At 41.9% G+C, this 23,023-nt stretch overlaps 1 protein-coding gene across 1 annotated transcript in view; it reads left to right on the top strand.

Annotated features, from left to right (window-relative positions):
* Nucleotides 1-299: 299 nt before the first annotated feature.
* Nucleotides 300-23,023, top strand: part of LOC104511955 (GRAM domain-containing protein 4-like) — a gene marked incomplete at both ends in the record, with an annotated part of 32,846 nt that continues 10,122 nt past the window's right edge. Inside the window, 2 exons of the mRNA XM_010154762.1 lie at nucleotides 300-510; nucleotides 8,992-9,112. Coding sequence (XP_010153064.1) covers nucleotides 300-510; nucleotides 8,992-9,112 — 332 coding nt within the window. The remainder of the gene's footprint in view (nucleotides 511-8,991; nucleotides 9,113-23,023) is intronic.

Below are 23,023 nucleotides of genomic sequence, written 5' to 3'. Positions count from 1 at the left end.
TTTCTGTGGAGTGCAAGTTGTTAGCGTGTGCCCATTTTGACTTGCTTTAAAAATAGCCGTGAGAAAGAGGCCATAATAGTGTGGGAAGATGGTAAATCATCAACTACTGAGAAACAAGCCATGCATCTGTTACACTGTGGGGGGAAAAAAAAACCTGCTAAAAAGCTAAGCTGTACCATGTTTTTCCTCCAGTGGCAGGAAGGCCCTTAAGATGGTTAGAAGTAGTTAGTGATTAGATTGCATGTATTTTGGTTTATTGCAAGCTTTCTAAAGTACCCTCCATATCTTGTTTTTTGCAGAGACTCCAACCGTCATGTTAAGGTAAAGCAGAAAAGTGCAGTGCTGAACATGCTAAAGAAGTTGGACAAAATAAGGTTCAGAGGTCACAAGAGAGATGAGTTCCTTGATTTAGCAGAGTCTCCAAATGCTTCAGACACTGAATGTGGAGATGAAATCCCAGTGAAAATACCTCGAACGTCAACTCGAGACAATGAAGAGCTGAGAGACCCTGTAAGTACTTGATTTACTTATCTTTATGTTATACAGTTGTCGGGCAGAAAAATAACAGAAATTAATAATTCTTTGTCTCTCTATTTTGGATTTAACACGTAAAGATTTGTGGACTAGGAAGTAAGCTTCCATTTTGTGGGAAGATCAATTAATTTCTTAATAGTAGGGTTCCTGGTCCTACTATTGATTTTAGGTGTTGTGGGTTGACAGGTTTGTTGACCTTGGATGTGCTTCTGAATGCTGTTGGTTCGTTATTTGTTTTGTTGAATTACTAAGGAACAGATCTGAAAGAAAGATTCCCCCCCCCCCCAGTCTGAGGACTGTCAGATCTGCTGAAAATGGCACTGGGACTGTAAGGATAAGACTTCTGGTGGCTTCATTAGACTTAAAGGGTCACACCACCTTGTTCTTCACTGCAGTGTTGTATCCAGTAACACTTCCATGCTATAGAGCTGGTTTAAAGCTATGTGGGAAGTGAGCAAGACTCTACAGTTGCTAAAACTTTTTGGTGCTTGTAAGCAGAAACACCGGAATAGACCTACCTTTTTAAAAGATTCTGTTTCAGGAAAAGTTAAATATTGGGTTAAAAAAATAAATCCTGCTTTAACTGTTAAAAAAATGGCTGGGGATCCTTGAACTTGGACTGCTACAATCTACATTACAATTTGCCCATTTTAACTGTATTCTTGAATGTGACTTGGAAGTTAGAATTTGTACCACCCTATTTGGAAACTCACCGTGCACTTTTTATCCCCAAAATGTGGTCAAGCTGTTGTCTAAAACTTTATCTCTAAAAGAAAAAGGCTAGCTCATGGCAAATGTTAAACTAAAAGACTTCACACTGTATATGCTTCAGTTTCTCCTTTGGGGTTGGCAGCTTGTATCCTGTTCTGTAGCTATTAGGTTTTTTAAATTTAAGCGGACTTGTATGGTGTCACATATAATCCTGCTTATATGGAGCTCTTTTGCCAGATTTTTTTTTTTTCTGTGATCATGGAACAAACTGACAAGCCACTTTTCAGTCACAAAAAGTCTATTGTATGCAAATCCTCAAGCTCCTCAGACAAAGAAGGTCTGTTGTTGAATGCCTTTCCTTTGCTGTCTTCTACTGAAGACATCTGTCCTTTGTTAAGATGTATGTATTGTGTAAACTTGGACTAATCTGTGCTGCTGCCCTTCCTACATAATAATTTCCACGTTATTTGTAGGTAAATACTGGCTTACTTTCATTAAACTTATGGCGTTATATTTTTGGAGAGCAGGGAATGTCCTTTGTATCTAAGCAGAAGGATCCCCATAGCAGAGCTAGAGGCTATAGAAGCATCTGTCTGAAACCCTAGATACTATTTCCTACATTTCTTTAGGAGGATAGTAGCTCCAGGATGGTAGGGCTGAGGGAATAGCGAGGTAAACCTACAGTTTTGACTACTTATAAAGCCTTACACATCTGCAGTGATGGTCCCTGTTTTCTCAAATTTGTTGAGCACTGTGTGCTGAGAAGGTAATTTGAAGAAAACCACTTTGCTTTCTGGCTGATTACATACTGCTAAATAGGCTGTCATGATCCAAGTCCTTGTATAGTTCTTTAAAAACAGGGAGAAAGAGAGAGCGGAAAGCTGCAACAGCATTGGACTTGTTTTGCCCTGCTCTTGATGTTCGGGAGCTCCAGACCCGGTGTGATGCTGGAACAGCCTAAGAGCGGCAGCTGTGTTAACAAATACCAGCAAAATAAAGAGGTCTGATGTATTAAGGGATAAATTTCAGATGGGAAGTTGGGGGGATTAGCATTTGGCCCTCACAGACATCTGCCCACTAAGTGCTGCTGCCCATCCATAAAACGAAGGGAGAAGGAATAATCCCCTGTGCTGCAGAGGTGGCAGGAGTAAAGAAAGTATATTTAAGTCAATATTAAAATAGTGGCTAAGATAATGTGAACAGGGTGATTCTGAATTACGTCTCTATTCTTATGAGATCATATGGAGGAATTGTGTCTGAATAGTTTTTAATTCAGTGACTGAAATTCAATTCTTATGTTGCTTATACAGGGTGTTTTATTGGCTCTGTAAGCAACTTGGTCTTCTCATGATCAGTGTAATAAAAGTACTAAGTCTTGTTGGCTTCTTCCTGTGTAATGCCTTTGGGGAACTGCTGAAAGCACACAAAAGTCAACACAAGTCTTGTGCGTAAATTGAAGTTAGGCTGTGTGCCTTTTCAGGTAGATGTGAGCTGTGTTTCCACTTCTGTTGCTGCACTGTTTATGTTAAAATCTTGAGTGCAGAACTGGTGGGCTTGAAAGAGCGACATTGGTGGCTTGGAACTGAGGAAAGGCATGACAAATATGAGTCCTGGTCCCTTTATCTGCATTTTCAAGACGTAGATATCTCTGACTCCACTGTCAGCCTTGCCCTTGACAAAAGTTTTGTCTCTGTTACTCTCTTCTACTTTTTCTTTTTAAGTCTGGTGTGTTAATCATCATGGAGCCATTAAAGAAAGATTTCTGTCTATTAGAACAGTACAGCCATGAATGAAAGACCCTTCTGTAGTGTGCCTCAGGGGTACGTAGTGCACTTAGAAATGTGCACGAGGTGCCTTTTCTTTATGGATGTGCCTGAACTTGGTAATGTAGGTAAAAACTTGCCAGAAATGGAAGTTTCAGAGTAAAAAGCCTTGTCATAAAAGCTTGTGACTGCAGAGCCCTGATCATCAGCAAAGAAGAGCGTTCTGTGTTGCACACTTCTAACAAGCAAAGTGACCCTTCAGTCCCAGGCCCCATATGCAGCAGTGGGACTTATTCCCAACACTTCACATGTCTTACTGAAGTAGCATGTGCAGAATTTATACCTTGTGGAAGGACAGAAAGGATGGCCAGATGAGATCATCTTGCTTTCTATCTATAAACTATGAGTTTTACCTATTTAGTTCAATAATAAATGTCCTAACTCAGCTCATGTTTGGGTTAAGCACACAGCTAGCTCCTGGTAGGAGACCCCTGGGGTTGGATGGGTTTGTTATTTTCATTGGAGTTCTCCTCAGTGGTTTATGAGACTTTCTATTCAAAAGGTGTTTTACTCTTAATTTGAACTAGTTTGGGCTCAACTTACAGGCTGCATGTTTGCTTTTATGGGTACTTTTCTCATTTAAGTGCCCTGACTACCAGGCTTCCTTAGATAGCAGGTAGACCTGCTATCTAAGATAGATCTTTGGGTACTTGAACACTGATCAGATCATTGCCAAGACAGTCGTGTTGGTTAACAGGTTAACTCTTTGCAAAGCATTTCCTTCAGTTCCTGAATTACCTCAGGTTTTCCTCCCTTCCCTCTTTACCATATGTGGTTGGTGGGACTTTCTTTAAAGCAAGGATATTTGACACTGTATGCAGCACTGTTATTTCTGCATTGTTTTGTAAAAACACTACAATCATGAAATAAGTAGAGGGGATAATCTGGTCCATTCTTACTTCCTAATAGTGATTGTATTAGCATTTGTCTTGTGACATTGGGAATTCAGGTAATGTTGCTTGCTTGGTAATTAAAGTCCCCTTTATTCAGTGCCATCCTGGTTTCCTATTCTGTAGATGTAAAGTGGTTTCCTTCCTGCTAGATCACAATTCTGTCTGCACTTAAAAAAATCTTTAAAACATTGCTCCAGCAATTTGATTTGCTAAGATGCAAATGTTTAGGGAGGGGGACTGTGCCCTGAAAATCATAGCCCACCATTGCATTTGCCAGTTCTGGCTTGATTTGCCTCATTTTAACTTCTCTCTCATCGTGTACTGTAGATGAATTTATGTACTGTTAATGTGACAAATCTCCTGTTTTTATAAAAGGGAGAAAACGTTCAGTACTGTGTACAGGTATTTGAATGAACTTGGTGCGGAGGAGGATCACGTCCCCTTTGGCAGAGGTGGGAAGGAGAAAACTTACGTGTAAGCTTATGTTTAACCCCGTGGAGGCTCTGCGCTAACCTGCCAGTGGTCACTGCAAATCGAAGCGCTCTCATACCTGGCATACTGCATGCAAAACAGTCTAATCTACTTATGCAAGTTCCCCGCCAGTGTGCTAGGATTAAATCTGAGTTATTGTGGTACAGAAAACATTAATTTAATTGCTGTTCCAGTACAGTTTGGCTTTTCCTGAAACATGTCAATTAAAACCTTGAACACTTCTGTACTGGTCACCTCGTTTACAGTGATTGGATGGTATTAAGCATGATGCTTCGGAGGTAAAAGGCGTGATGGAAACATTGCAATTAAAATACTAAAGTCTCTAAACCTGCCTAGCACTGCATTCATTTAAGTTTATGTAAAATATACCTGGGTTTTAGGAGCTTACCAGTATGGGTATGAATAGCTGCTAAGGATTAACTGTTCATGCAGATGTTTTTGTTCTTGAGCAGTGTTGTTGGGTTTTCCCTTTCCCTGCAGCAGGTAAATGGGGAACCCTGTCGTAATTTGGAGAAAGAAAATGCACGTGAAGGGTCTGTTGAGAAACTCAGGATACTCTGACCTCCAGACAAGCTCTATAGTTTGTGTTACCTAAGACTTTTTCCCCCTTTGCTGATCACATGAATGCAAGTTAAAGTTTTGTGTCGTGTCCTGGCCACAATGAGTGACTTCGGTGGGTGGTTATGCCCATGGGCTTGGCACGCCATGTCCTCACTACTCCCCATCCTCTGTGTTTGAGAACTGCACCTCTCTAAGTTAATTACAAGGTGGGAAATGAGACCATTTTTTTAGATATTCCTAGAGAAAAATCACCTGCATATGATGTTGCGTGAGTAAAATGAAAGGAGGGAGTTGCTCAGTTCCGTTTCTGTGTGATGCTGAAGATGTGCTGTGCTGCAGATGGAGAGCACAGATCCACATCTGCTTGATTCAGAAGTGCCCGAGACCTTTGCTGTGGCTGTACGACAGTGGCATTGGTGCTCAGTGCACAAAACAAAATCCCAGGGCTCCCAAGGGGTTTGGGGACAAAGGGAGGGAAGGCAGAGAGCTCTCAGGTTGGGAGGTGCTGTTACAAAAAGCCTGAACTGCAGATGTATACCCACAAATGTGTTTTTCAAGCTGTGATTTTTGGATCCAGAGCTGGATGTGACTTGGAGCAGTAACCTTTGAACTCTTATCGTGGGTTAGAAGCAATCTGTCGTCATCAGAAATCTTCCTTTAACCCCTCTGACTCCACGCTCAACTCTGGCATTTTGCTGGCTTCCTGGGCATCACCTAGCTAGAGGGATGGAAAAGCAGAAATCTGTGGAAGCCTTCAGGGCTGTTACTGTGAGTCAGAAGCAAGAAAGGGCATCTGAAGAGTGCAGTGTGGTTAATGCAGCCCGTGTCCCAGCACTAGCAGAGGCAGCAGAAGGGAGAAACCGATTAATGCTGGAATTAATACAAGATGAATTTTTGTTCACTTGTGAGTTGAGTCAGTTATGCTAACTTCAGACAGAGGTACTTTTGCAATGCAGAGGCAGGCAGTTGACCTCTAGCAAATATATAGGCCCTGTTTCTTATCTTTATAGCCCTTTAGCACCCCTTGACAGAATAAGGTGTATTGGTGTGGGGGAGAAATATTCTGGAACAAAAGAAGGATTTTCTTAAACGTCTCTCATATCGCTGTCCTGAACATGCTCAGTTTTTTGAATGCCTCTAAATTATAGTCATTAATATGTTATGGTGTCGCTAATTTGGGAAATTGGATGCTTTATTTTCCACCAAACTCGTATCATGATGTATCTTACTAGTCTGGTTATTTTTATTAAAACATTTTATTATTACTTCATAATTACATGATCTTGCTCCTCGTATTCTTAGCAAGCGGCCTTATGTTTTAACAGTGGAATTATTTCTTCCCTTTTTTCTCTAACTGAGAAGGTCATTGTAACCTTGTGTGGCTAGTTTAATGATGTGTACCCGCTGACTTTTAACCCATTAACTGATGTTAGGCTTCTTGGGTCCAATGCTTTAGCAGATACGCATTGGGAAGCTTTCAGAACGAGTCCTGTTAACTCGTATCACTGTTCCCAGTGCTGCTCATCTTTTTGCTTTTCTCTGCTTCCCTAAAGTACGGTCAAAGTATCCTGGGCTTTAATTAATGACTTAACATCTCAGAAGAAGCAAATGCAGAGCTGGTTCTCCAGATGGATTTCTGATCTCTGCGTGAGACACCTTGAGTATCTTCAGTGAGGATAAAAACCTGAGTGAGTTTAGATGTTTGCTAGCCCGGTTCTTCGTCTCCTCCCTCACCTCAGTCAGTGTCTGTGCTCCTGTCCCTGCCGCAGTGCGTGGGGTTGGGGACCGACTGGGGCTTGGCTGGGAGCCAGCCAGGTGCTAAGAGCCCATAAGCATTCCTGATGAGTACAGCATCTTGCTCTTTGAGCTGTACATGGTTTTATTTTTTTATCCATTTCTTTTATTAAGCGGTAGCACTGTTTCTTTAGACAGCTCTGTATGAACTCGCGTGTTGGGAGCAGAGATTGTCCTTTTGTACCAGATGTGGATATACAAAGCCACTCTTCAACATCTGGGCAGCAATCTTCATTTTAGTAACACTTTCCTTGTGCCTGCTTATGGAGTGTGATGTTAGGGGTGCTGCTGTTCGACTTCAGCCACACTTTCCCTCCTTGGGGTTCTCCAAGCGTCTGGGAAGTGATAACACTAAATCTTGCAACGTAAATAAATACAACCCAGCTCTATAGATAAGAAATCAACACGGACATTGATTGCTACCCTGTGCTCATCTGAAAACGGGCAGCTATTGCTCTTCAGCTGCAGCTGGAGCGGTTGCAAATAGCATGTCTTGCTGCACCTCTCTGGCTAAAGGCAGGTGTGAACGGGAAATCTGGAGGAGGATGCTGTGCTGAAGCTCCCCACCGCGAGCACTGCCCTGGGGTCTGTCCGTCTCTTCTGTGGCGTGGTTGTTGCCAGCTCCACGATGGGAAGCAGCACAGGGCTGCTGCTGAGCTCATGGCTCTGCTCCTCATCGGGGCCAGCAGCGTTGGCAGAGCGCTGTGGGGGTGTAACTGTGCTGCTTTTAGGACTGGAAATAGCAACTCTGCCTCGCACTGTGCAGAGCAAGCCCGAGTGGGGAGTTGGTGCCAGGTAAACACCATGCAGTAAATGCCTACCGAGTGCTAATTTGCCTGTACAGACAAATTGTAGGGCTTAAACTCAGCATCTGTTCAGCTCAAGCGAGAAAACAGATGTTTAATAGGTATGTCTACAGTGTTTTATTTTAAAAGTGCAAATCATTTCAACAGTGAAAGTACTTTGCTGTCAGTGAACTTTCAGTACATCTTTCCTAAAACACAGAAAATGTCTTTTAATTAACTTTCTTGTAGATTAGTTGAGTTTATATCTGTATATAATTTAATCTGTCACTGTTAAATATGTGCAAGTTGACTTTTGAACACATTACAGCTCCTGGATGTTTTCAGAGCTCAAACAAAGGGTAGGGAAATGGTTAGGATAGGTAAATAATCCCTTTTTGTACTGAGATCATGTCGTAGGTGTAGGCTTCTGTAATCTAGCGCTTCCATTCTGATTATAAATTGAAGAAGCTCCTATAATTCTCATTGACATACTTTTTGTACCTGGTGGAGACTCCACACGGTGCCTGAACAATTGTTACCCAGGAGGTGGCCTCCCCCACCCTTTCTCCTGCTGTCCGAAAATGCCCGCTTTGAGGGAAGGAAGGACAGCATCACCTGCCTTCCGCTGCATGGGTTGGGGGCTCACTTCTTGGAGGTGATGGTTGTCACTGCTCTTCCTAACTAATAAAATGGCTCTTCAGTTTCTGCATCCTGCAGTATTTACAGTGCTAAATTCACCTAAGGGGTGCTGGTAAATCTGTGGAAACACACAATTTCCTGACTCCCCCTCTCTCCTGGCCTGTCAGCATGAGCTTCTGGGCACCAACCACATCCTTTAGCAGTAACTGGGCAGTGCTGGAGGTGGGGGATCAGGGGACCGTTTCCTTGCAGAGAGACCACTGTCTTCAGAATTACACATTCCCTAAATAGATATTAAACTAGACAATATGTGTTTTCTTAATAGCTCAGTAAATAGGTAAAAAAAGTATTACTTTTGCTAGGTTCACAATTTTATGTTAAGCATGTTGCATTAACTCTTCGTTAAATGGGAAAAGGAGGGGGATAGTGTAAATATGCCCTTTTAAATCAGCAGAAAAAAGGCTAAATGATGATGCAGCAGAACTGTTGGGGGGGGTGGAGTGGGAAATATCTGTTTTCTGTAACTCCATGAGTTCTGCAGAACTACGTCGTGTAAACTCACATGGGAGAGGCGCTGTGCATTAGTTTAGCTTTCACTCATTTATTTTGGTAATTTAATGCTGAATAAGAGGCATGCAAAGTTGTTGATCCTTGCATGTTTCTCATGTGGCTGTTTCTTACTGCCCCAGAAGTTGATGTGTTTAAATGACCAAAAAAAAATTGCCCCTGAGCTGTCAGTGTGTTCTTGCTTTCTTATAGGCTGGTCCAGGGACCATCATCATGGCTTCAGGAGTCCAGGATTTTAACAGAACGGAATCTGACAGACTGAATGAGATCAAAGGTCACCTGGAAATAGCCTTACTGGAAAAACACTTTTTACGTAAGTATAAAATTAATGCTCTGTGGAAAGGAGCAGCTTAAGCCAGCTGTAATAAGGCTTCTCTGAACTGCAGAAGTTGGCATCAGAATTTCGAGGTGGGCTGATGCATGGATAGCACCTGGGCTGACACTTCTCTAGAAGGAACTTAAAAGCATTCCTAAGGTTTCTGGGTCACTTGAGTATTTTTTTTCCTCATTACATTCCTCAGAACATACCTCACTGCATGACAAAAACCGCTTGGTGAAATCTTGGTGTTGACATCTTTAGGTTATTTCAGAATAGCTTGACTTTAATGTGGTTGCAATAGGTGTATTTTGTCTAGTAGTAATTGTAGGAAGGAAGAGATTTCTGAAGGGTTGACCAGTGCGTTTCCGTGGAAGCTATTTCAACAATGAGTATGTCTCAAGATATGCCTCTCAACAGAATATGAATTACTAGTAAGTGGTATAAGAAATAAAGGTAAGAGTATTTGTAGATTTCAGGTATTACATGTTTGGTTTTGTGTGTGTATATAAGCCAAATTGTCATTCATGGCTAGAGGCACCCGTAAGACTTGAGGATTTTATCTCAGCAGGTCTGAACTGCTGACTTGTAAGAAAAAATAGTTAAAACTAAAAACTAAAAAAAAAAAAAAAAAAAGACAAGCGTTCCTTTAACAATAGAACTAGAGGTTTCCGTAATATATCAATGAGAGTTCTTGCTCACTTGCTTCCTAAAATGGTCAGTTTAATGGATTGCTTTTGAACTGTGGAATATGAGGGTTAGTTTCAAGTGTTTGAAGCTTGTCAGGGGGTAGAAATAACAAGGCTATAGTTTCTGTTAGATTTCTAGATTATAATCTAACAACACGACTTGTGTTTTATCTTCAGCATATTCTTAAGGATTTGGAATTCATTTTCTGTGACTTTTTTATCATTTGTCAGGACTTCCTTGATATTTTTTCCTTGTGTATATGAGAGGGAGGCATGATAAAGGAGGCTGGGCAAGAATTTATAGAGAGATTCCACTGGTATCTGGAAGAGGTATCATGGTTGGAATATGGAGCAAAAACTGAAAACTCTGACTTGCCTTGTTGGTTTCAGTGATTTATCTGAATTCTAATTTAACTGTGCAGCAGAGTTATCACATACTGCTTAAGCTCCTGTTATCACGTTGGTTTTTAAACTAGATGAGACAATTGTGATTTCCTGATGTATTCTGATGTGTAACAGAAACAGTAGGGCTTCCCAGAGCTGATTTCTGGTTTGAACTAGGACATGTATTTTGCTATAAAAACATTGTATGGTTCCCAAACACCTCTATGGCTGGTGCATCTGTTTTCAGTCCTTAGCATGTGGTTACTGCAACCATGTGAGGCACTCATTTTTGTGAATATTTTTACACTTTGGGCTCATGCTGTAGTTTGAAAACCTTCTGATCAGCCATGTTACCACTTTTAGCTGAATCTTTTTTTCCTTTGCACAGACCTTTGTAGCAAACTGCAAGGTAAAGGGCAATGAAACTTACCCTTTCACCTAAATTTGAGCAGACGGTTGGAGGTTCAGGCCAAGGGGGTTAGTTCAGCTGGATGATGTGGGTTAGTCCTGGGTGACCCCAGCCCTTACTGTTAGGTCACTCTTTACCAAAGACTTAGGTTTGCTTTAGCTTGTCCTAACAAGCTGTTTGCAACTCTGTGTGTAAAAACGAGAAAGAATGATAAACTGGTAGAGAAATAAGCACATTAATGTTCATCCTTTACCCACCCACCCCTTTCAAAATTTTGGGCTGAAATACGTAATTATGTTTTTCAGTTGGAGTGAAGCAAGAGCTCACTTTTTGGATATGGTTCCTATATTCTTTTCTTCCTTCTTCTTTTTGAGTTAATTAATTTTTTTGGTACTAGGAATGCCTTTTTTTTCCCCCCCCGCAAAAAATGAACGCTGGTGAGCAGACAAACATTCTTCAAATGTGCAGTTTGTTTACTTTAATTTGCCCTTGGAAGAAAGCCTGATTATTTCTTTTTTATTCTATTCTGCAATAGATTTTTTTTTTTAAGAAGGCTAGTCACAGCTGTATTTGCCTACTATTTTTGATTATGGAGTTCCTTAAGGACACCTTTCTAGAACTGTATTGTTACAGAAACGGTTTGTCACTTCCTCTTACTCCATTTCCTCCAGTTAGGTGTGCAGGGATCAAAGCAACTGTTAATATTTGAGGGAAGTATTTAAAGTTCCACAGGTTTGCTTCTTAACATGTTGAGTTTCTAATCATTATCAGCCTGTTTCAGACTTGACTTTTGCCTCTTCTATGCCTCTTATTTGTACAAGTGTGTTACTAGCCCAGAGATTTAAGGAGGAGAGATTTCCTCCTAGCTCTATGTTATGTATAATGTACACATATCCAGGTCGGAGTGGGTTTGTAGTGGCAGGTGCCTGGCTAAAGGAAGAGCACACTGCCTGTCTTCTCTAAACTCCATTCAGCCATTAGCAGGCACAAGTAAAAGGTGCAGTTTTCAGTGGAAAACATGCCAAAACTAACTGTAGCCTCTGAAAGCTGCAAAGGAAATCTGGAGCAAATAGTTACTGGAGACAAACAGCGGTCTGTAAAGGGAAAATGTCTTCGTCTAAGGTGCCAGATGAACCTCTTCCTTAGTAAGAGATAATGTAAGCATCTGGAGAGGTGACGTTGGAGAGGAATTGCTGAGCATGTTGCGTAGCTGTAACCGCTGCTGAAATGTGACTGGAAACACGAGGAGTTTAAGCTGCAGACTGACAGGAGGATGAGGCACGTGGAGGAAGGGTTCTTGGATAATGACATCTTAAGCAAGGGAGGGATCAGCTGACTCTTCCAGCCAAAAGGGCTAAAGTTGCTTTTCCTGTCTGTGTAGGAATGGTCTTAATCTCTATAATCTAATGGCTCCTTCTGAGCCTTATTACAGGAATGCTGGAAACGTGGGTGCTGGGTCTGGTGAGGCTGCAGTGCTGAATGAAAAGGTGCAAAGAGCTTAGTCTGCTGGAATTCCGAATGCACATGGATAGATAAAGCTTCGTGTTGGAGCTGTCACCATCAGAATCGTCCCTTTCAACAGGACTTTGTGTATTACTCTAAGCTTCTTTTTTAATGCCTGTGAACGCTGCCTTGGTGCTAGCTGGGGATTTGGGGTGGGGAGGCAACTACTGAATTGGCACAGCTAGATTGATATGCCGAGGCTCGTAGTGGTTTTATTGCTTCCGTTTCAAAATCTAGTTGTATCTGAACAAGAAATAAGAAATAAGAAACTTGCTCCTCTTGCATTTGAAAGACAAAATGGTAGGCAATATCTTGGTAGGTTTACACCTCATTGGGGTAAGCGTTCTGCTTTTCTTCCCGTTACTGTTTGTGCCTGCTTATGTACAGTGCAAGTGTACAGCTTGCACTCTGGTCCTGGTGTTACAAGGTGCTTTGTAAGCACCTGGGCATCCATCCCGTGGTTTACATGACATAATAGCTAAGCATCCTTGAATGGCTCATTCAAGGATGTTAAACCTTTCACAGTACTAATTTTAGCATCTCAGGGAAGAGGAGGTGGTAATAGCAGCTAAAAGTAAAGAAACCAGGTGACTGTTAGGGAAGAGGGGTAGTCATAAACTGGTAAATCGAAGAAATGCTGCGTGAGGATGAAAAGCTTTAGGAGGAAATAAAGTCCTCTTCCACAAGGGTTTTGCAGTCCACTCTGTATAGCAGGCTGTGCAGGAATCTCTAGGGCATACAAAACTGCTGATTTTGGATAAGATTTTTATACCAGCTTTACAAAAGAAGTTGGGATTATGCTTCTGTTCCACTGAAATTTCTGCTTCCTCACACTCTTCATTCTCATGTGCCTTTTTAAATCTTGTATGTGACTGACTTCATAGTGTTTTCTTTAGCTTCTGCTTTTTGGTATAAATGACTGATGTTTCTTTGTAAGCAGAGTGTCTTAGCAGAATACAGACCTCATGAAAGTAGAGCTCCAGAAAACCACATGGTCCTCGGAGGGATCTGGTCTTAGAAAGTGGTAAACCATAGAGGTAAAGTGTGCGGTGGTGGTTGTGACCAGCAAAAGACTTGCAGTACAAAATCCTGTTCTGTACAGAAATGCTAATACCTCCTGAACAGCTGTAGTAATGGCATGCAGCAAATTGACTATGAAGCTGGGTCAGAGTCCAATTACTGTCTATGTCAGAACACCCTGGGTGTAATTTCTCCTAATGGGTGGGACAAACACCTGCTGCAGTAGCCGAGCTAGAGAAGAGCAAAGGAATAGATTAACTGCACTGGTTTGCTGTCTTCTTACTGATCTGGCAGCCTAGCCTCTTACTGACCTGTCCTGAACCTTTGGGACAGAAGTCTTGGAGTAGAATAAAGGGTTGATATATGTAGCAGGTGAAGACACTACTAGGAGAGTAAGTAGCTGCAGTGTCTATCTGAGGCACCCAAGTATCAGCTGTGCAACCCTAGCCAAGGGATCCTGATGCTCGCTGCAGCATGGGCTCCTGAAGTGTGCTGAGGCTGGTGAGCACTGGGCTGTGTGGCAGTGAAGCTTAGCCTGGGCTTCTCACACACTTTACTCCTCCCCCTAAGCTTCATTTCTTTCCGTTTAAAATCATGGATTCCAAGGCACTAACATGCTGTTTCTGGGACATCATCTACACGTGTCCTTCAAGCTTCTGGAGATCCTGTCATGCGGACTGTGGTTTGTGTGTGGTGACTGGTGGGGAATCGTCGTGAACATTTTCCCTGCGCACCCAGAGGAGCCATAGTAAAAAGGTGTGAGTCCAGGCTTTGCTGCAGAGCTGTCTGCTCACCAGAGCTGCTGTCACTTGCTTTTTTATAACAAATTTTTTAAGTTTTTCACTGGGCTGATGAACCGAACTGCAGCACTGCCCTGACAGAGATGTATTGTTTTAGTCCCTCCACTGGTTCAAATGGATGCTGCCTATGCATTGCCTTATGTAGGTGGGGCGTGCCCACGTTTTTTGTGTGCCCGACTTGGTTTCATGACTTGCAGGGTTGGTGTGAAAGCTTAGGCAGGGCAGCGATCAGCACTGCTGATGCATGGGAGCCCCATGTGGAATCTGCCCTTCCCTGCTCAGCTTAAAAAGCCTTGGAAGAGTCTGCTGCTATTCCTGAGCCAGATATTATTTCAACATTTATAGCCTGTTTCACTTCTGCCAAAAGCAGGGATTTGAAACTGCAATAATGACAGAATTTTTGCAGTTTCCCATCATTTTAGATGGATTCTGCAGCTCTTCTGACATTTTTAGTGCCTGAAATTTCTGAAAATTCATAGAGCAGCAGTACTTTTCATGACTTTCAAGCTGGCAAAAGTGTATCTAGCAATAGCAAACTTCCCACTTGATGTTTTGAGAAGGGGATCTGTCTCAGTAAGATACTTCACATGTTGTCAGGAACCTTAATTTAAAAACCTCTTTAATGGAGAGAAAATGATCGTGTGTCTGTTATAACACAATAAAGCTCCACTGAAACACTGTATGTAAATGTAAAGTTACTAATTGGTTGTTAGCATAACTATTTTATACATATCATAGTGCTGACATCTTAATTCTTTCTAACCTCACCCACTGCAAGTGGGACATAACAGGAACAGTGAGAGAGGAGACTAGAACAGTTTGCACAGAGGAAGATGATCTTGTCAAATATGGTTTGCTTTGTAAATCACTCTCCCTCATCACTGGGCTGTATCCAGAGAAGTGTGGCCAGCAGGTCAAGGGAGGGGATTCTGCCCCTGTACTCTGCTCTGGTGAGACCCCACCTGGAGTGCTGCGTCCAGCTGTGGAGCCCTCAACATCAGAAGGATATTGACCACTTGGAGCGAGTCCAGAGGAGGGCCATGAAGATGATCAGAGGGCTGGAGCACCTCTGCTATGGGGACAGGCAGAGAGATCTGGGGTTGTTCAGCCTGGAGAAGAGAAGGCTCTGGGGAGACCTTATTGCCCCTTCCAGTACCTGAAGGGGCTACAAGGAAGCTGGGAGGGGACTTTTTGCAAGGGCCTGTAGTGACAGGACAAGGGGTAACGGATTTAAATTGAAAGCAGGGCAGTTTCGATTAGATGTCAGGAAGAAGTTCTTCCCAGAGAGGGTGGTGAGGCACTGGAACAGGTTGCCCAGAGAAGCTGTGGATGCCCCATCCCTGGAAGGCTTCAAGGCCAGCCTGGATGAGGCTTTGAGCAACCTGGTCTAGTGGAAGGTGTCCCTGCCCATGGCAGGGGGGTTGGAACTAGATGAGCTTTAAGGTTTGTTACAACCCAAACCATTCAGTGATTCTATGAAATAAAGAACACTTCATGTGAAACTCTGCTATTGAGGTGATGAAAATAGTACCAGGGGAATATTAATTGCACTGATAAGCAAGGTGATGGTTCAGACTCAGCCTTACCTCCACTGCTTCTGGATCAGTGTTGGCTTATTTCCTTTTGGCACAGAGAGAGCCCACACTACTCCCTGCCTTGTAGCCGTATGCAAAGAGACTCAAAAATTGGTCCTCAAAAGCTGTCGTTACTGTAATTACTGGAGCAGGAGCTTTGCCTTTCAAAGAGCAAAGAGAGTCACAACAGAATGATGGGAACAAAAGTAAAAAGAGGGATTGTTTAACTGCCAAACCTGTGCTAGGGTTTTTTAAGGCAAATTGGCATGACTGTTTCCAAATATGACAGGTCACTTCTTTGTTCTGGTGTGTGCAGGTAAACCAACCTGAGCTGCAGAAAGGTTGTAGTCAAAGTGTGGTTTTTATATTTAACTCTTTCATTTCTCCACTATCAAAATGCCTATATAAAATGGGGTAGGGAGGAGGAAATGATATGCAGTTAATATATCTGTTAATTATATGCAGTTAATATAATCTTTAATGTTTCTGTCATCTTTTTTGGCTTTTCTATGACACCAATATTCCTATTGGAAAATGTTTTTTTCCCCCCTTTTTTTCTGTACAAAAGGCTCATGCAAACAAGCAAGAGGCTGATCACAAGAGAAAATCATTAAATTGACAAAGCAATGTGTTCTGAAATGCAAAACCCCCAAATAGTTCTTCCTTTAGTTTTCCTTCTTTGCTGACTTGTTTTTGTTTTGTCGCTCCCCCCAATCTGATTAGCATTTGGATGTCTTACTTTTTGTCCCCATCCATAGACTGGTTGGGGTAAAAAAAATCTTCATATGTTTTTAGCATTATTTTCTTCTACATATTGTAGCTCAGCAAAGATCAGCTGAAGATCAGGTAGTTCAGGATGAGCTGAACTTTCTTTGTTCCTTTGGAACAAAGAAGTTTTTGAGGAAGGAGGAATGAGAGTTCACTGAGGTTTAGTTGCGTAGCTGAATGTGTGGACAATGTATTTTGATCCCTGTATAGTAGTAATCATGTGGGATGTTGGATTTGGAGTGGTTTGTTTTGGGTTTGGGTTTTTTTTCCACTTAGTATTAAATTTACTTTTTCCAGCAGGGTGGGATGTGGGGGGTTTTTTTGGTTATTTTTTTTTTTTTGCTCCCCTAGGAGTGCTCAGCACTGAATAAATAAGTTGATGAATGATACAAAAACTTTGGCAGAAGTTCACTTTTGCTGTGGGGACTTCCACTGTGACACTAACTGCTAGAGGTTATGGAGGTGGATTGGGGCTTGTAGATGGCTCTGTTCCTTCTAAGTAGTTAATGGTTTCACTGACACCTTAAACTGCTCTTAGAAAGAGGAAACTGTAATTGCAACATGCTGAGAATAGTGTTTGTGTAGTACTCTGTGATGCTGTGATGTTGGCTGCTGTTCCGCTCCTTAGCACCATGCAGCATGCCTGGCAGACGACATCCCTGCATTGCAGGTAGGTGGTGGTTCTGAGGGTACTGCCACAAGTCCCTCTTCTTGTGCTGGTGGAAGAGCACCTCTTCCTGACTATCGCCGAAAGGGGTGCTGGGCTCAGTAACTCTCATTTCACTTGATGTAGCTGCTAAATGTTCACTTAGCCTCCTCAGTGTGGTTTCACAAAATACCTATGGCAATATGGCAAGATCAAGAAAAAACCCCAAACTATTCCTGTCTTTGTGCTTCAGTTGAATGTGAGGCCAGGGTCCTGAAAAAAACACCGTGAAGAACTCCCAGTTAAAATGTGGTCAGTTTACAGTGTTGTACTGAATCATCTTGGTAATAGTTTCCAGTATTGTTATAGTAGAAAGGAACTTCTAAAACTGTGATCAGATAATGCCACTGTCAGGCTGCATCTCCCACCCTCTTCCCACTGTTGCTGCTGTCTGTCTGCTGAGATGATGCTCGAGATGATGCTCAAGACCACTCGTTGTCCACTGCTGGAAAAGCTGTGAAGAACAAGGCAGCTGGTATCTGTTTTGTCACACAAGGCAAAGGAAGGGTTAGACAGTCTCCCTGGAGTTTGGGGCTGGAGAAGAGAGGTTTTTAGGTTCTTCCTTCTTAAAATGTGAAGAGTAGGCTTCCTAAGCAGGAGCTTTGTGCTTTCCAAGTGAAGTGTAGGAGTCCAGGCATGAAAGAGGACATGAATTTAAGAGGTGAGATGGCTTAAGGACAGCTAATGAAGGGGAGCTGCTAGACCAATGGCTTAGACATTCCCTTTTCTTTCCCAAGCATCTGGCATGCAAAGAAGTAGTGTCTTGCCATGTCTGGGATCAAAGGCTAATGGTGTATTTGAAGTCTTTTGGATAGAGTTGTGGTAAGTCTTTTGGCAGTCTCTGTGGTTCTCAAGTCACTGGTGGAAAGGACTTAAGCCCTGGGGAAGGAGAATGAGAGATTAGAAGGACAGGTAACAAATAGTACACAATTAAGCAGTATCCAGTTATAGCTATGAATTGTGAACTTGTCTCCGTAGGAGTATATGAATTACAGAATAACTATAAACAGGAGAAAAACAGGTTAGGGATTTCTGATGTGGATCCTTCCTCGGTCACTGCTTGTTGGTCAGACAATGTTCTGTGTCTGTCTTTGCTGTATCACGAGCAGTGGAGCCGTCCCATGTCTGTCACAGTACTGCCGTTTGCTGCTGGTGTTTTAAGATAAAGACTAAAAGCCCTTCAGTGTCTATGATGATGAAAATAGACATGTTTTCAGACTCTGAACATCTTTTTAATAATGTGATATAGTTGGTTTAATTGGGATAAAGTTAAAATATTAGCTTTCTGTAGGAGTTGGGAGTCTGGCAAGAGTAGAAGCTGCCTGTGCTGGAGAAAACTGCCAATGTCTGGCTCCGTCAACGCTGCGGGAGAGATCCAGTTTGATGGTGTGTGGTTGGGATTTAGTGCCAATTAAACAACATACTTAAACTCTGGTAATGTTCAAAGGGTTGTAGGGAGATTTGCTGTAATTAGCATAGACGTAGAAGGGTTATTTCTGTCTTGTTAAGTACTGGTGTTTCCCCATGTAAATATGAGAGTGTGCACGTACGCTTTTTGGCATTTCGAGTTTTTAACTTTACCTCCTTAGATTTAACACCAAACTGATTTATTAACTAGAAACAGCTGTCTGCAGTTTCTGGCTGTGCTCTGAAAATTTTTGGGCTTTTGGTCACTCTGTCCCAGGGAGATTTTGTACCTGTAGGCCTAGGAAGGAACACTGTTACGTGAAATAACTACTAGGAGACTCCCTAATCCACCTCCAATCCCCGTATTAAGGGAGACATCCGCTTTACTGCACGTGCAGTATTGAATTAGAAATCCAACCTGCTGCCATGCCTTCCCAGCCTGGTGTGTCATCTTCTTTTCTAAATACTGCTCAGTCTCACCTGAACTGATTACTTTGGTATTTAAGAGCTTTTTATCAAAACATTTCTTACAAGCTTGTGTATTCTGGGGAGCAAACACATTTTTCAGTTGCTGTAGTGGCTGATGGCATACGATGATCCGACAGAGTGGGATGTCTTTTACAATTATATGATAGCAACTACAACTTTTGAATTGTGTTTAAATGATCAAATCCTTAGAATGTAGGTGCAACAGTTGTGTTAGACATAACAGAAGATGAAATGCCACAGAAAACCTGGAACAGATACAGGTTTTTTGGTAACATGAGATGTATTGCTGATGGTGGTCTTTCCCATGGAGTCAACATCCTTAGGGTTTACAGTGGAATAATATGCAAGTTAATGTAGGTGAAACACTGTTGTTGTCTTTTCTCCCATTTTTAAAAGTGCAATATTATCCAGGTACTGTTCTGCTTTTCTACACAAGTTGACTTTATTAGTGAGACTTTAAAGCTTTTTTTCAGGGTCACACCTGCTGTCACAACCTAAAGGGTTACCTAGCCTGCAGGTGTGTAGAGATTGTGACTGTGGGTTGGTAGAATTCTGTAACATACGATGACACACAGGTTTTTTCTCTAAATTTCTCTAGTACAGATATCCACAAATAGCACAAAAAATCACCAGTAGCAGCTATACCTGTGATTGCCAATATATATACACGAATGAAAGAAATATATGTGCATGTGTGGGTGTGTATATATAATTTATAACAGCTTTATATATATTGGCAACACCCAAGGGGGTGTATACTGTTACAGGTTACCACAGACTATCACTAGAGAAGCAAACTTGTCAATAATACAGCAGCAGAAATACTTAAAATAGATTATTTATGTGCGCATATATATCTGTGTTCACAATAATACCAGTATCAAGCTTATTGGACAGGTCTCAGAAGGTGTAAAATCATCCTGGACAGGAGGACAAAATGATCCCCAAGGAGGACCCAACCATCCCAGACATAGAAGGACAAACCAAACCATCCTTGGCGAGGGTCCAAGATCTTGCAGAATGTTTGTGTGGAGAGTTCAGCCTGTTTAGGAAAGGAAAAGTATATGCAGCATGGGAAGTTCTCAGAGAGAGAAACTTTATTTTGGATAAAAAATAAGTCATTTTTATAATCCTAGAGAAACAAAGAGGTGTAGGACAGCACCACTTCAGCACCGATAGATGCCATTGATTTCTGTTTTTCACACAGAATAGGTAATAGATGTTGATGTTTTCTGTTCTCCCAGGCCAGTTTTTGTTTTTCCAGACTGTTTTCCTGCTCTTGCTGATAGGACAGCCAATGGCAGTTGCCAATTCTTACTTTCTCTGGGTGTTTTACCCTTTTTCCAAACTGTTTTCCACCTTTTCAGATAAGTTGCTGTTAACAGTTCCTTGGTTTTGTGCTTACTGGTGGTATATCAGGATGTCTCTAGTTTTTAGGTACTTAGCTGTGTACTTCAAGGAGGCCACCTGCACTTCTGAAGGAGGCTTCTGGTTCCCATGCCTAGTTCCCAGGCTGGCTGGCATTTTCTCTGTCAGTATTTCAGCAGGCATTTTCATCTGTTAATAGTTTTCCCCTTCTAGCCAGGGCACCTTTATGGCTGCTCACATCACCTGCACGTCCACTTAAGATGTGCACTGAGCCTCTTGTAGTATTTTTCATGTTCCTTGCCCAGCAGGAGGTAGGGAGCTGTGATTGATATGCCTGGGACAGAAATTACGGAAGCTGATTAATCTTGGAGCTGAAGCTTGACCTTTTATGTTTTACCCTTTTGTGTGTGTGTGGAGGGGGGAGGATGTTTCAACTTTGACTGTCTGAAGATGAAATCCAAGGAGCACTCTGTTCTCATTGTCGAGGATACTCAGCTATAAAGCTCAGCAGATACCATGGTGAAATGTTCCTATGGGTTCTTCTCAAGGATCCGTGACCTCTGCTCTTCGTAGCCAACTTCACTCGTTCCGTGGGAGGACCCCTCAGGGCTAGAGAAGTATCCTCTGAAAGTTCAGTCCAGCTTGGCCAAATTGTACGTTATTTCAGGGGAGAGAGCAAGGGAGAACTTCCCACCCCTCGCTCCCTCTGTGGTTTCTGTTGCTTAGCAAACTTCGGCGCATTTAACTAACCAAACACGGAGGTTTTACAATGCCAGACCTCACTGCTGCCAAAGCAGCAACAAATACTGCTTTGAAGAGTTGGGGGGGCCAGAGCAGTCATTGTGGGGTAGATTTGAACTGCAGTCGTGTCACTGAACGTTAGGAAATGGTATGAAATGTGAGGCCCTGACAGTCCTTGACGATGGGAGCCTGTATACTTTTTGGTTTGTTTTATAGGAGTCACTGTGTACCTTTTAACTCTGCCTTTTCCCATAAAAGAAAAACTGCTTGATCTCCTAGTGGTCAACTTTTGGAGGGTTTTGTTTTTAATAAAACGAGATGTAGCCCAATCAGAACAACTGGAATTAAGGAAGCTGGAGGATCTGAGTAGACTTTCAAGGGCATTGAGGTTAACTTACACTACTTGTGGTTTTCTTATGTACACACAATGCATAGTCATTTCCGCTTTAAAAAAACGAACATGCGTAATGAAGAATTTTTTTCCCTTTAATGGACTTGAGAAGATAACATCCCTATCAAGCTTTGGAACTTTTTGTGATATCTTCATGATATTGCACAAGCTCCGGAGCATTTGAAGTGCAACAGATGTTTCCCCTCAGCTGTGCGCATGCTCTTGTTTTGGAACAGGGCGAGCCCTTGAAAGTAGGGTAAGCTAATTATACACGTAGCTTTCTTGGTGGATTTAAAATTCCTTGTGGACACATAATTAGGAACAGCTCCATGTATAGGTATGCCCTTATGTCCGTATCTTTTAATTTATTTACAGGAGAGACAATACCTACTGCAACAGTGAAAGTTCCCTGCCCTTGGGAATAAAGTTCAGTTTTAGCTGATGGAGGATAACTTGGTTTCTGTGCTCCAACTTTTCTTTCTGGGATCAGTAACAAAGCATCAGTGGCAAGATGACAGCACTCCTTTCAGTATGGTGGAGTTCCTCATGGTGGAAGCCATCATGTACTGTTCTCTCAGTTTGTGTATCTTTTTCCTGTCTCTCCTAATTCTGTGCTCTAAACCTCTTAATGTTGCACGAGTACAGATAATCTACCACCATCTAACTTGCACAGCAGATAAAATGATCAGAGATACCACACGAGGGCTTCCTGCAGAGGAGGGAGGAAGAGCTTATCAGTTCTTCTGAACGTTTGCACTAGGGCTTCAGACCTTCTCAAAACATATAATGATTGGAGTCAGAAAATCTCAAAACTGTCTGGTTATCAAAGATTTACAAGGCAATATGTGAAAAGAAACAGAAGAGGTTGCTGGAGGGTGGGACATAATATATGAATCTTGTAAAAGAATGTAAAGCCTGAACACCTGTATCTGTGTACATTGTGGAATTAGCAAGTGTTTTCTGTTCTGGTTTGCTTTAAGCTTGAAATACACCTGCTGTTCTACTATGTATTGTTGAGATTGAGCTTAAAAACCAACCCAGAGCCAAAATGTAATTTTTTTGTTTAAAAAGGGGGTGTATGTGGTGTGGGGAAATTCCCAATCTTCTTTTTGCCATGTCTCTTGTATACCTATCTGGGAAAAGTGAGCAGTGATAGCGACCCTCTTGTAGCTCTAGAGTAAAATAAGGTTATGAACAAGGATACTGACAGTGACAAAAAAAAGCAAGGCTAATTAGCCATAAAAAATCACTTCTGCATAGTTGGTACTAAGTTCTCAAGAAAAAAGTTGTGAGTGTGTATATATATTTGTATAAGAAATACATGTGTGCGCATGTGTACATATATTTATATATAAATTATTACATGGAAGTTAGTAGGGCACGCTGTAACCTCAGAGAAGATGAGAAATCCGAACTCTAGTTCCTTGTCTCATAACCCCTTCTTAAAACTCAAAGATACTCAAATCCATAATGGGGCCATCTGACTTACATAAAAATACAGTGGTGCCTGAAATTAATGGGTTTAGTTATGGTTATATGGCATCATGCAACTTTATGTGAGTATATGTTTTGTTTTGTGGGGTTATTTCCTACACATGGGGGAAGAAAATAGGTACTTTTTTTCTTGTTATGACCACTGGATTTAGCGGTAGACAGCCT

Source organism: Eurypyga helias, unplaced genomic scaffold (assembly GCF_000690775.1).
Source record: "Eurypyga helias isolate BGI_N326 unplaced genomic scaffold, ASM69077v1 scaffold9197, whole genome shotgun sequence".
In the NCBI taxonomy this organism is placed as follows: domain Eukaryota; kingdom Metazoa; phylum Chordata; class Aves; order Eurypygiformes; family Eurypygidae; genus Eurypyga; species Eurypyga helias.
Note: the sequence above shows the minus strand (reverse complement) of the source record. Positions and strands in the feature narration are given on the sequence as shown.